This window comes from Nicotiana sylvestris, chromosome 7 (genome assembly GCF_000393655.2).
Source record: "Nicotiana sylvestris chromosome 7, ASM39365v2, whole genome shotgun sequence".
In the NCBI taxonomy this organism is placed as follows: Eukaryota; Viridiplantae; Streptophyta; class Magnoliopsida; order Solanales; family Solanaceae; genus Nicotiana; species Nicotiana sylvestris.
Genome location: NC_091063.1, coordinates 35,074,338 through 35,087,998, shown reverse-complemented (window position 1 = coordinate 35,087,998; position 13,661 = coordinate 35,074,338). Strand labels below are relative to the sequence as shown.

The window sequence follows — 13,661 nt, the reverse complement described above, 5'->3', positions numbered from 1 at the left end:
TGGAGAGCAGTTCAGCGAGTGTTGGGCACACGAGTTGAGTTAAGCACAGCGTTTCATCCTCAGACGGACGGGCAGTCCGAGTGGACCATTCAAATTTTTGAGGACATGCTCTGATCTTGTGTCATTGACTTTGGAGGCTCGTGGGATCAGTTTTTGCCTTTAGCGGAGTTTGCCAACAACAACATCTACTAGTCGAGTATCTAGATGGCTCCTTATGAAACTTTGTATGGTAGGCGGTGCCGGTCGCCAGTTGGATGGTTTGAGCCAGGAGAGGCTCGGTTGTTGGGTACGGATCTAGTACAGGATGCCTTGGACAAGGTCAGGATTATTCAAGATAGGCTTCGTACAGCTCATTCTAGGCAAAAGAGTTATGCCGACCGCAAGGTTCGTGATTTGGAATTCATGGTCGGTGAGCGAGTACTTCTTCGAGTGTCGCCTATGAAGGGCATAATGAGATTCGGGAAGAAGGGAAAGTTTAGCCCTAGGTTTGGCCCGTTTGAGATTCTTGATTGAGTGGGAGAGGTGGCTTACAGACTTGCATTGCCGCCGAGCTTATCAGTCGTACATCCAGTGTTTTATGTGTCCATGCTTCGAAAATATCACGGCGATCCATCCCACGTGTTAGATTTCAGCATTGTCCAGTTGGACAAGGACTTGTCTTATGAGGAGGAGCCGGTAGCTATTCTAGACCGGCAGGTTCGTTAGTTGAGATCAAAGAGTTTTCCTTCTGTTCGTGTTCAGTGGAGAGGTCAGCCCGCTGAAGCATCGACCTGGGAGTCCGAGTCCGATATGCGGAGCCGTTATCCCCATCTTTTCCCTCACTCAGGTATTTCCTTCTTCGGTCCGTTCGAGGACGAACGGTTGTTTTAGAGGTGGAGGATGTGACTTGTTTTAAAAGTAAATTCTACGTTCCGAGGCCTCAAAAACCTCTTTCGGCATTACCTCAATTTGTGTGCGCAGTCCGGCGCGTAGCCGGAAAGACACTATGTGAAAATTTGTGAAAAATAATGAATTTTAACTTTAAAATGGATTTAAGTTGACTTCGATCAAAATTTTGCGTAAATGGATCTGAACCTGTAATTTGACGGTCCCGGAGGGTCCGTAGGAAAATATGGGACGTGGGCGTATGCCCGGAATCGAATTCCGAGGTCCCAAGTCCGAGAAATAAATTTTTAAAGAAAATTATTTTCTGGAATATTTATGAGTTTTTGAAAGTGAAATGTGTTTTAAACTTGATGGTATATGGCCCGTGTTTTGGTTCCGGCACCCAGTACAGGTCTTATATATGATTTAAGATAAGTCTGTAAAATTTGGTAAGAAATGGATTTGAAACAACGTGAATCGGACCTTATTTGAGAAAATTAGAAGAATTTGATGTTCTTAAGTAATTTCATGATTTTGATGCTAAATTCATAGTTGTTGATGCTATTTTGGTGATTTGAATGCACGAGCAAGTCCGTATGAAGTTTTTAGGTTGATGTACATGTTTGGTTTGGAGCCCCGAGGGCTCGGGTGAGTTTTGGATAGGCCACGGGGTGGAATTTGGACTTAAGAAAATTGCAGGTTTTCAGCTGGTATGATCAGGTATGCGAAGCCTGGCTCGCAAATGCGACCATTTGGCTCGCAAATGCGGAATGCCCCAGTCGCAAATACGACACCTGCTTCGCAAATGTGAACCCCTCAGAAATAAGGGGTTGTCGCAAATGCGATAAATTTCTTCACAAATGCAAATTCTCAGAATTCTGAAGGGTCCGCAATTGCGAACAATGATCGCAATTGCGACATCAGAGACCTGTAAATTCATAACTTAGACACATTTCAATCATTCCCCACACTCTTTCAAAATCAAAACACTCTAGGGCGATTTTTCAAAGGCAACTCTTCTTCCAAATCGATTGTAAGTCAATTTTAACTCGTTTTCTTCAATCATTAACATCTTTTCACATGATTTCAACTCAAAATCAATGATTTTCATGGGGGAAATTGGGTGTTTTGGGTACAACCTAGGTTTTTCAAAAATTGGGGATTTGGACCTCGATTTGAGGTCCGATTTCAAAATAAATTATATATTTGGGTTCATGGGGGAATGGGTAATCGGGTTTTGGTTCGAACCTCGGGTTTTGACCATGTAGGCCAGGGGGCGATTTTTGACTTTTTGGATAAAACTTTGGAAAACTTATTTTCATGCATTAGCATTGATTCATTTAGCGTTTATTGATGTAATTAAGTAACTTGTGACTAGATACGAGCGAATTGGTGATGGAATCAAGAGGGAAAAGCAATAGTAGAGACTTGAATTATGTTTGTGCCATCGAGGTAAGTATTTGGTCTAACCTTAGCTTGAGGGATTAGGAGTCGTGTCTTATTTTCTACGTGTTAATTGTGGAGTACGGCGTATAGGCATGGTGACGAGTATCTATACGTCGGTGTCAAGCATGCCTGTGAGTCTTGTATTGTAATTGTTATGACTCTGTTGTCATTTATTGCGCTTCACATGTTATTATCATTATTGTTCCCTTGTCGGGATTCTTTTGTGATTGTTGTTGATTTGTAAATGGGATCGGGTGGCACGCCGCCATGAAAATATATGAAATGGGAGTGGGTTGCACACATGCAACGAGATATGTAAAATGGGAGCGGGTTACACGCCTGCAAATTGATATATGAAACAGGAGCGGGTTGCACGCCTGCAACAAGATATGTGAAATGGGAGCGGGTTGCACGCCTGCAACGAGATATGTGAAATGGGAGCGGGTTGCACGCCTGCAACGTGATATATGAAATAGGAGCGGGTTGAACGTCTACAACAAGATATGTAAAATGGGAGTGAGTTGCACGCCTGCAACAAGATATGTGAAATAGGAGCAGTTTGCATGCTTGTAACAAGATATGTGAAATGGGAGCAGGTTGCATGCCTGCAACGAGATATATGAAATGGGAGCGGGTTGTACACCTACAACGAGATATATAAAATAGGATCGGGTTGCATGCCTGCAACGAGATACATGAAGTGGGATCGGGTTGCACGCATGCAACAAGATGTGAAATGAAAGTGAATTCTATATTTGTTTTCCTTATCCTTGTTAGTAATTGGATTTTGGTTTCTTTATATTCCTCTTGATATTTTATTGTTATCTGTTATTCCCCGAAGCTTGTTTTCCCCCTCCCATCTTTAACTGTAATTATTTGCTTTTATTTTCCCGCCGTATATAACTTAACCGTACAGGTTTATTTGATAGTCTGGTCCTAGCCTCGTCACTACTTCGCTGAGTTTAGGCTAAGCACTTACCAGCACAAGGGGTCGTTTGTGCTGATACTACACTCTACACTCTTTTGTGCAGATCCTAGTGCTGTAGACTTCGGATCGCAGTAAGATTGCTGTTTCTTGTTCATTAGGCGACCCGAGGTAGTCATGTAGGCATCTGCAGGCCTTGGCGTCTCCTTCTATCTACTATTCCTGTTTCTTTCATGTATTTTCAAAGATAGTGTTGCATTTATTTCTTTCAGACCTTTATTTGTAGTACTCCTAGACAGTCTGTGAAGTTGTGACACCAGTCTTGGGTAGATTTGTTATGGATTGGTATTAGCAGTATTATTAAATCTTTACAATGCAGTCTTCCGCTTATTCAATTCTATTGTTATCTAATTGTTGGCTCTAAACTATTGTCGAATTAAAATTGGAAACACGGTAAATAGTTCAGTTGGTTGTCTTTCTTAGCTTTCAGTAGTAGGCACCATCACGACTCCCGAGGGTGGGATTCCGGGTCGTGACAAATAGATACATGGCAGTGGTGATAGAATGGATATGAGTCAGCAACCGAATAATATCTGATAAAGCCACGTGAACGGTATTATATAAATTCTGGGGATGCAAAGATCAGAGGAGTGAATTTAAAAACAAGACACTAGTTGAAGGAAATAAATTTAAAGGAGCAGCCATTATAGAAGATCATGGCATTTATTTCCAAAGTTATGTACTTATGTAGTCATTAAGAGGGGTTATTATTCATTTTTGGGAGGGCGAAATTTGAGGATCTTGTCTCCCTGAAATTAACTATAAATATAGGCATTTGTACTCATTGTGAGGAGACGATCTACAAGAATCATCAAGAACAAATTTTCTTTCTTTCATTTTTGTAGTTCTATACAAAAAAGTATTTATTTTAGCTCGTTGTCAACTTCACTCTGGTAAATTAAATAGAGTGAATGTTATATAGAATTTTTGGTAAAATACAGAAAGTCCCCATTAAACTTTCCCAAAATACTGGTTTGAGCACTTAAACTAAACGAGCATTTCGTTATATCCTCCCCCTCCTAAACGTATTTGGAGGGACATGAAGAACTAATACCAGTCTCATAATATAAGGTGTTGTAATAACCTGACTGGTCATTTTTCTTTTTAGAATCTCATTCCCCTAAATAAGACTTCTCATACTTGCTTTTACTAATTTATGACTTGCGGGGGTAGTTGGTTCGGTATTTGGAAGAGTTTGGGTTGAAATCAGAACACTTGGTTCCTTAATGTTTGCTTAAAAGGCCAAGTTTGACTTCAGTCAACATTTCGAGTAAACAATCTCGAAATCAGGATTTGAAGGTTCTGAAGGTTCTTATGATATTTTGGACATGGGCGTATGCCTAGATCGGATTTTGGATGACCCGGAAGTGTTTTGACGCCTAATAGTGAAAGTTGATCACTTAAGGATTTTTGAAGTTCTTTAAATTTGGTTTGGAGCGGGTTTTTGTGATATCAAGGTCCGAACAAAATTTTGAGATCGAGAATAGTTCCATAATGTCATCTAAGACTTGCACGCAAAATTTGGTATCATTCTGAGGAGTATAAGTACGTTTCGGTACATTGGAAGTAGATTGAAGAACTTAAAGTTCATAAGTTTGACTCAATTGGTTTTAGGGTGTGATTCTTAGTTTTAATGTTTTTTCGGGCATTCCGAGGGTTTGATCGAGTCCGTTTTATGATTCCAAACTTGTCGGTATGTTCAGGTGGGGCCCCAGTGGCCCCGAGCGTCAATCGGACGAGGCTCGAGCTATGTTGAAAATTTGAGAAGGAGTTGGAGCTCTAGTTGCTATCATAACCGCACCTGCGTTTGGCCAGCCGCAGGTGCGAGCCCGCAGATGCGGCTCAATCATCACAGATGTGGCCCAAGAGGAAGAGCCCAGGTTCCGCAGATGCAGCTCCTCTTCCGCAGAAGCGGACAATCTCCCGCATAAGCGAGACCGGAGATGCGGTCAACTTACCGCAGATGCGGAAATTGCTGAAGGTAGTGGCCTTCATTTAATACGGGAGTTTGTCATTTTTGACACATTTCACTCCATTCTTGGGCGATTTGGGAGCCTCAAAAGGGGAGATTTCAACCTAGCTTTGTGAGGTAAGTAATTTCTACTTAATGTGAGTTCAATACATAGTTCATGGCTAGATTACAACATGTAAATTAATAAAAATTATGGGTTTAGAGTAAAACATAGGGTTTTGATAAAAATGAGATTTAACCACAAAATTTGTTATGGAATGTAGTAGAAATCATATATTCTTGATCCTAAGGTCATGGGTAACAACTTTCTTCGAAAATTTCCGGAGTCTGAGCATGTGGGCATGGGGATGAATTTTAGGAACCTTGCATTTAGGGTTGGAAAATTACTTTAATAGTTAGAATATGAACTCTTGAGCATATATTGACTAGTTCTTCCCATTTGAATAGTTTTATGATCGTTCGGCTCCGATTTGAGGGTTTGAGTGCATTCTTGAATTTAGAACTAAGCTTTGGGTTAAGTCTCCTTTCTAACCCTGTAAGAAGGAATTAACCCCATAGGTGAATTAAATAAATGTATGTAACTATCTGTGGGCGCTACGTACGTACGCGGTAACGAGAGTCCTGTACGTAGCTACTGTAACGACCCAACTGGTTGTTTTGCTTCTTAGAACCCTGTCCCCCTAAATAAAACTTCCCATGCTTGCTTTAACTAATTTACGACCGGCGGGGATGGTTGGTTCGGGATTTGGAAGAGTTTGGGTTGAAATAGGCTCATTTGATTCCTTAAGATTTTCTTAAAAGGCTAAGTTTGACTTTGGTCAACATTTTTAGCAAACGGACCTGAATTTGTGTTTTAACGGTCCCGGAGGGTCCGTAGGAAAATATGGGACCTGGGCGTGTGCCTGGAATCGAATTCCGAGGTCCCTAGCCTGAGTAGTGAATTTTTTGTTAGAAATTGTTAAACTGAAATTCTAAGGATTTAAAGAAATTAACTAATGATTGATCATGTTGGTATCAGGCCCGTATGTTGGTTCCGGAGCCTGGTATAGGTCCAATATAACATTTAAGACTTGCCCGCAAAATTTGGTGTCAATCCGAGTAGTATAAGTACGTTTCGACACGTTAGAAGTGAATTAAAGACCTTGAAGTTCATAAATTTGATTCAATTTATTTTAGGGAGTGATTCTTAGATTAAGCATTGTTTCGGGCATTCCAAAGGTTTGAGTGAGTCCGTTTCATGAATTCAGACTTGTCGGTATGTTCGAGCGCGGCCCGGGAACCTCGAGCGTCAATTGGACGAGGCTCAAGTGAAGTTGAAAAATTTGGGAAGAGTTGAAGCTTCAGGTTGTTGTCATAACCGCACCTGCAGTTGGTCAGCCACAGGTGCGAGACCGCAGAAGCAGTCGTTCTCTCGCAGATGCGGCCAAGGCAGACCAAGCCAAAGCCGCAGAAGCGGCCGCGTAGAAGCAGCTTCAAGACCATAGAAGTAGTCCCAGCTCGCCTGGCCAATTCAGCAGATGCAGCCTTCCTCTCGCAGATGCAGAAATCACTGAAGCAGTGAGCTTCATTTAATAAGGGCTCTAAGCCATTTTGGCCATTTTTCACTCACCCATTGGGTAAATTTGGAGCTTTTGAGAGGACTTTCACCTAGCATCTTGAGGTACGTTTATCCTACCTATTTCTAGTTTAATACTTGTGTCTTGGGTATATTAACACACAAAGATTAAGGTAAAATCATGGGGTTAGAGCAAAACCTAGGGTTTTGATAAAAGTTAGATTTAACCACGAAATTTGTTATGAAATGAATTAGAAATCATATATTATTAATCCTTAGGTTATAAAGAACAACTTTCTTCGAAAAATTTCGAAATCCGGGCACGTGGGCCCGGAGTCGAATTTTAGGAAACTTGTGCTTAAGGTTGGGAAATTACTTTAATAGTTAGAATGCAATCTTGTGAGCTTGTATTGACTAGTTCCTACCTAGTTTAATTAGTTTTGGATCGTTCGGCTCCAAATTGAGAGTTTTAGCCCGTTCTTGGTATTGGAAGTACACTTTGGAGCGAGGTAAGTCTCTTTTCTAACATTGTAAGAGGGAATTGTCCCCATAGGTGTAATAATTGAATAATTTTCCACTAAATGCGGGGGCTATGTACGCACTAGGTGACGAGAGTCCGTGCGTAGCTACTATTATGTTAATTGTCCGGGTAGTTTAGGACTCGTATCATGCCATATTTGTGAATGTCTATATATTTTCTTGCTAATGTGATCACTTAGGATATGCTAGAGAATTGGAAATGAACATAAGTGAACGTACGTACTTGTTGAACACTTGTATGAATTTATTTGAATATAAATGCACCTTCATGTATTTTCCTGATGATAATTGATATTTGTGGATCGGGCCAATCGCCTCGATAGAAATAGATGCATCTATGGTTCACGCCATTCGACCCTCTAGCAGTGCACAATTTCTTTTCTGTTGGATCGGGTCGTCGACCTCGGCATAATGTGCGCATGATATTTATGTGAAATCTTATTCATGACTTTCTTGGTTAAAAATGTTTTGAAATGTAAATGGCTAACTGTGACATCATTAAGGACATGACTTATTACTTCTTGCTACAAACTATTATTTACTTGTGACTTCCATGCTTAGCATAACATTTTATTATATTATTTGACCCTAGTAAGTATCAAATCGACCTCTCGTCTCTACTTCTTCGAGATTAGACGGGATACTTACTGGGTACATATTATTTATGTACTCATACTATGCTACTGTACTTAATTGTACAGGATCTGAGGCAGGTACATCTGGCTATCAGTCTGGTGCGCATCCCTGATCACAGTCCGAGACTTCCATGTTGAGTTGTTCCCTTCCCGCGCCGTTCTGCAGCTTGATGGAGTCTCTCTTTATGTTTGGATGTCTATTTTATATCGGAAAGTAGGATAGATTTATTATTTTGTATATTCTACTAGTTGTCCACAACTTGTGACACTAGGTCTTAGCACATATATTAGTGGACTATTCTTTTGGGAACTGTATAATTATTTTTGGTACATTACTGATTATCATTTGTTTTAACTTCAAGTTTAGAAATTATAGTACTTGTTTTGGTAAAGTAAAGTGAACCCTTATTTATATTTACGTGTTGGCTTGCCTGACAATGGTGTTGGGCGACATCATGACCTATAATAGAAATGGGTCGTGACAACATGGTATCAGAGCACTAGGTTCACGTAGGTCTCACAAGTCGTGGGAAAACCTAATAGAGTCTTGCGGATTGGTACGGACACGTATGTATTTATTTTCGAGAGGCTATAAGGTGTTAGGAAAACTACTCTTTATTCATTTCCTATCATGCAGTGGTTGGTGTATTAAATTTCCCTCTTCTATTCTCTCACAAATGGTGAGGACACGTACGACTGATGTTCTAGACCCGGGAGGAGCTGCTCCCCCCATTACTAGAGGCCGAGGCAGAGGCCGGGGGAGGGCACCGACTCGAGGTAGGGGATGAGGGCGTCCTAGAGCTGTCCCAATAGCACCACCAATAGATCCTGCGGGAGATCCTATCATTGAGGAGCAGGGCAAGGTGCCCGCAGCTGAGCCTACCCCGGCGGACTTTTTGACAGCACTGAGTTTCAAGGAGGTCATGGACCATATGCTGCGGTTCATGGACACCATGACTCAGGCTGGTTTATTTCCAGCAGATCTAGCTACATCATAGGTAGGAGGGGGAGCATAGACCCCTACTGCTCAGGCTCCTGGTCATGCAACTGTAGTGTACTAGACTTCGGGTGCACTACCCGCAGATGGGGCTCAGCCAGTTGCTACAGTGGCGCCCGAGCCTAGACCAGCTGCGGATGGCGACCCGCAGAAGTTTTTGGATAGATGGACTAGACTTCACCCTCCTATCTTCGGGGGTGAGTGTCATGAGGATGCCCAGGATTTCATTGATAGGTGCAGGGACAGACTGCACAACATGAGGATATTGGAGTCGCATGGGATTGACTTCATTACTTTTCAGCTATAGGGCAGGGCCCGTAGATGGTGGCAGTCCTATGTTCTTGGCAGGCCAGCAGGTTCTCCTCCCATCACTTGGGGTCAGTTCACATAGTTATTCTTGGACAAGTATATTCCACCCTCTGAGAGGGAAGAGCTGCGGTATCAGTTTAAGCAGCTGGAGTAGGGTCAGATGTCCATGACCGACTATGAGGCGAGGTATTCTGAGTTATCCCGCCATTCATTGATGATACTCCCTACTGACGGAGAGAGGGTGCAGAGGTTCATTGCAGGGTTGCATTCTGGCATAAGGGCCAACATGACCCGAGAGGTGGAGATGGGGACTCCTTATCAGCCAGTAGTGGAGATTGCTCGGAGGATTGAGGGCTACCGTTTGAGGGGTAGAGAGAAGATGCAGCAGAATAAGAGGGCTAGATTCTCTGGAGAGTTTAGAGGTGCCCTGGCTAGGGGTAAAGGTCAGTTTGGGAGTGCAGACCCCCATATTCAGCACCATCACCTGCTCGGGGTGCTCCAGCACGCCCCTATTTCAGCACCATACTAGAGAGTTCTTATCGCCCGCCAGCTATTCAAGGTTCCTCCAGTGGGTATTCAGGTCCCGAGGGTTCTTCTGGTTCCTATTTCAGTGCTATGACAGAGAGTTTATATCGTCCAATGGCTATCCAGGCTTCTTCCAGTGGGTCTACAGGCCATAAGAGTCAGCCATCAGGGCAGCAGGTCACTGCACTATGGGGTTGCTTTGAGTGCGGAAACCTTGGTCATATGAGGAGATACTGCCCCAGGCTTCGGGGCAAGGTAGTACAGTAAGGCCAGCAGCCTATGATTTCAGCACCGGTTGCCCAGCCGTCTAGAGGTGGGGGGACAGACTAGTAGAGGCCGTCCTAAATGTGGAGGCTAGACAAGGAGAGGTCAGCCAGATACTGCTTCGTCAGGTGGAGGCCAGCCAGCTGGCGCTCCAGTCAGATTCTATGCCCTTCCGGCTAGGCGAGATACATTGGCCTCAGAGGCTGTCATCATAGGTATTATTTCCGTTTATGGTAGATATGCTTCGGTATTATTTGATCCAGGGTCTACCTATTAATATGTATCATCATTGTTTGCTCATTTCCTAGTTATTACTCCTGAGCCTTTGGGCACTCCGATTCATGTATCCACTCTTATGTGCGATTATGTGGTTGTGGATTGGATCTACCGGTCCTGCGTGGTCACATTCTGTGGTTTCAAGACTAGAACAGATCTCATGTTGCTTGATATGATCGACTTTGAGATCATCCTGGGCATGGATTGGTTATCTTCATATCACGCCGTCCTACATTGCCATGCTAAGACTATTACATTAGCAATGTCAGGGTTGCCACGGTTGGAGTGGAAGGATTCCGAAGTTGATACATCTAATCAGTTTATCTCTTTCCTGAAGGCTCGGCATATGGTTGAGAAGGGTGTTTGGCTTATTTGGATTTTGTTCGGGACACCACAGTAAAGTCTCCGACGATTGATTGAGTTCCAGTAGTCCGGGAGTTCGCCGATATGTTTCCTTCTGATCTTCCTGGTATGCCACCGGATCGTGATATTGATTTCTGTATTGATTTGGCTCTAGGCACCCAGCCTATATCTATCCCATCGTATCGTATGGCTCAGAAAGAGTTGAAGGAGCAGCTGGAGGAGTTGTTAGTAAAGGGGTTTGTTAGACCTAGTGTATCACCTTGGGGTGCACCAGTGCTATTTGTGAAGAAAAAGGATGGGACTATGCGGATGTGCATTGATTACCGCTAGTTGAACAAAGTCACCATCAAGAACAAGTATCCATTGCCTCGTATCGATGATTTGTTTGACCAGTTGCAGGGTGCTAGGGTGTTCTCTAAGATCTACTTAAGGTCAGGGTATCATCAGCTGAAGATTGAGACTCGGATGTTCTGAAGACTGCATTCCGGACTAGATATGGCCATTATGAGTTTTTGGTGATGTCCTTTGGCATGACTAATGCCCCAGCAGCATTTATAGACTTGATGAATAGGGTGTTCAGACCTTATATTGATTCCTTTGTCATCGTCTTCATTGATGACATCTTGATATACTTATGTAGCCTAGGGGAGCACGGGCAGCATTTGAGAGTAGTGCTTCAGACCTTGCGAGAGTAGAAGCTATATGCTAAGTTCTCCAAGTGTGAGTTTTGTCTAGAGTCAGTGGCATTCTTGGGGCATGTGGTGTCAGGAGATGGTATTAAGGTGGATCCTAAGAAGATTGAGGCAGTCCAGAGTTTGTCACGTCCTACTTCAGTGACCGAGATCAGGAGTTTCCTGGGGTTAGTAGGTTATTACAGGAGATTCGTGCAAGGCTCTTCATCCATTGCATCACCTCTTACTAGATTGACCCAGAAGGGTGCTCCTTTCCGTTGGTCCAATGATTGTGAGGCGAGCTTTCAGAAGCTCAAGACAGCTTTGATTACTGCACCAGTTCTTGTATTGCCTTCCGGTTCGGGGATGTATATGGTATATTGTGACACTTCACGTGTTGGATTGGGATGTGTATTGATGCAGGAAGGGCGAGTTATTGCATATGTTTCGCGTCAGCTAAAGATTCATGAGAAGAATTATCATGTGCATGATTTGGGGTTGGCTGCGATTATTCATGCTCTTAAAATATAGAGGCATTATCTGTATGGGGTGTCATGTGAGGTTTATACCGATCATCGTAGCTTACAACATTTGTTCAAGTAGAAAGATCTCACTTTGAGGCACCGTAGATGGCTTGAGTTACTGAAGGATTATGACATCAACATTCTTTATCATCCAGGCAAGGCAAATGTGGTCGTGGATGCCTTAGGCAGGAAAGCAGAGAGTATGGGTAGCTTGGCATTCATTCCAGTAGAGGAGAGGCCTCTAGACTTGGACATTCAATCCTTGGCTAACAGACTTGTGAGGTTGGATATTTCAGAGCCCAGCCGAGTTCTTGTGTGTGTTGTTGCTCAGTCTTTATTATTGGAGCAGATCAAGTCCCGGCAGTTCGATGATCCACATTTGGTAGTTCTTAGAGAGATAGTGCTTCAGTGTAGTGCCAAGGAGGTTTCTATTGGCGAGGATGGTGTTTTACGACTCCAGGGTCGCCTATGTGTTTCTAATGTTGATGGTCTGAGGGATAGAATACTTGAGGAGGCGCACAGTTCGCGATATTCCATTCATTCGGGTGCGGCGAAGATGTATCGTGACATGAGGAAACATTATTGGTGGCGGAAGATAAAGAAAGACATAGTAAAGTATGTGGCTAGATGTTTGAATTGCTAGCAGGTTAAGTATGAGCACTAGAGGCCGGATGGCCTACTTCAGCAGATGCCTATACCAGAGTGGAAGTGGGAGCGCATTACTATGGACTTTGTAGTTGGGTTGCCCCGAACTTTGCGGAAGTTTGATGCAGTGTGGGTCATTGTTGGCAGGTTGACCAAGTCGGCACACTTTATTCCAGTTATGACTACTTACACTTCAGAGAGATTGGCTCAGATTTACATTCGGGAGATAGTCCGATTGCACGATAAGCCTGTTTCCATCATATCATACATAGGCCCTTAGATCACTTCCCATTTCTGGAGAGTCGTTTAGAGTGAGTTGGGGACCATGTAGAGCTTAGCACAGCATTCCATCCTCAGACCGATGGGCAGTCGGAGAGGACAGTTCAGATTTTGGAGGACATGCTTAGAGCATATGTGATTGACTTTGGAGGACAATGGGATCAATTCTTGACTTTGGCAGAGTTTGCTTACAATAACAGCTACCAATCCAGCATCGAGATGGCTCTATTTGAGGCTTTATATGGGCGGCGATGTCATTCTCCTATCGGGTGGTTTGAGCCTGGTGAGGCTAAGTTGTACGGCACAAACTTGATGAAAGATGCCTTGGATAAGGTGAAGTTGATTCAGGAAAGGCTTCGCACAGCTCAGTCCAGACAGAAGAGTTGAGCGGATCAGAAGGCACGTGATGTAGCATTCATGGTTGGCGAGAAGTTCCTCTTGAAAGTCTCGCCAATGAAAGGTATTATGAGGTTTGGGAAGAAAGGCAAGTTGATCCCAAGATTCATTGGCCCATTTGAGGTGTTGATACGAGTTGGAGAGGTTTCTTATGAGCTTGCTTTACCCCCCAGCTTATCGGGAGTTCATCCAGTATTCCACGTGTCCATGCTTCGGAGGTATCATGCCGACTTGTCCCATGTGTTAGACTTCAGTACTATTCAGCTGGATGAGAGTTTGGGTTATGAGACAGTTGCCATTGTTGATAGATAGGATCGCCAGTTAAGATCCAAGAGGATTTCAGCGGTGAAGGTCCAGTGGAGGGGCCAACCAGTCAAGGAGGTGACCTGGGAGTCCGAGGAGGACGTACGGAGCA

At 43.4% G+C, this 13,661-nt stretch overlaps 2 protein-coding genes across 2 annotated transcripts; both read left to right on the top strand.

Moving 5' to 3' along the window:
• Window positions 1–9,469: 9,469 nt before the first annotated feature.
• Window positions 9,470–10,768, top strand: LOC138872983 (uncharacterized). Its single transcript, XM_070151405.1, has 4 exons — window positions 9,470–9,746; window positions 9,854–10,083; window positions 10,187–10,307; window positions 10,401–10,768. Exons 1-4 carry the CDS (start codon window positions 9,470–9,472, stop codon window positions 10,766–10,768), a joined length of 996 nt encoding a protein of 331 aa, XP_070007506.1.
• A 47-nt stretch (window positions 10,769–10,815) lies between these two features.
• LOC138872982 (uncharacterized) lies at window positions 10,816–13,237 on the top strand. The gene is made up of 4 exons (XM_070151404.1): window positions 10,816–10,996; window positions 11,467–11,885; window positions 12,006–12,447; window positions 12,903–13,237. Exons 1-4 carry the CDS (start codon window positions 10,816–10,818, stop codon window positions 13,235–13,237), a joined length of 1,377 nt encoding a protein of 458 aa, XP_070007505.1.
• Window positions 13,238–13,661: the final 424 nt, after the last annotated feature.

Excerpts from the sequence above, each read along its gene's own strand:
- LOC138872982 (XM_070151404.1), top strand. The coding sequence starts at position 10,816 with ATGTTTCCTTCTGATCTTCCTGGTATGCCACCGGATCGTGATATTGAT. Across the intron at positions 10,997-11,466 it reads ACCTAGTGTATCACCTTGGG|AGTCAGTGGCATTCTTGGGG; the intron begins GTGCACCAGTGC and ends AGTTTTGTCTAG. Across the intron at positions 12,448-12,902 it reads AATACTTGAGGAGGCGCACA|AGCTTAGCACAGCATTCCAT; the intron begins GTTCGCGATATT and ends GGGACCATGTAG.
- LOC138872983 (XM_070151405.1), top strand. The coding sequence starts at position 9,470 with ATGACCGACTATGAGGCGAGGTATTCTGAGTTATCCCGCCATTCATTG. Across the intron at positions 9,747-9,853 it reads TGCCCTGGCTAGGGGTAAAG|CTATTCAAGGTTCCTCCAGT; the intron begins GTCAGTTTGGGA and ends ATCGCCCGCCAG. Across the intron at positions 10,308-10,400 it reads CTCAGAGGCTGTCATCATAG|TTATTACTCCTGAGCCTTTG; the intron begins GTATTATTTCCG and ends CTCATTTCCTAG.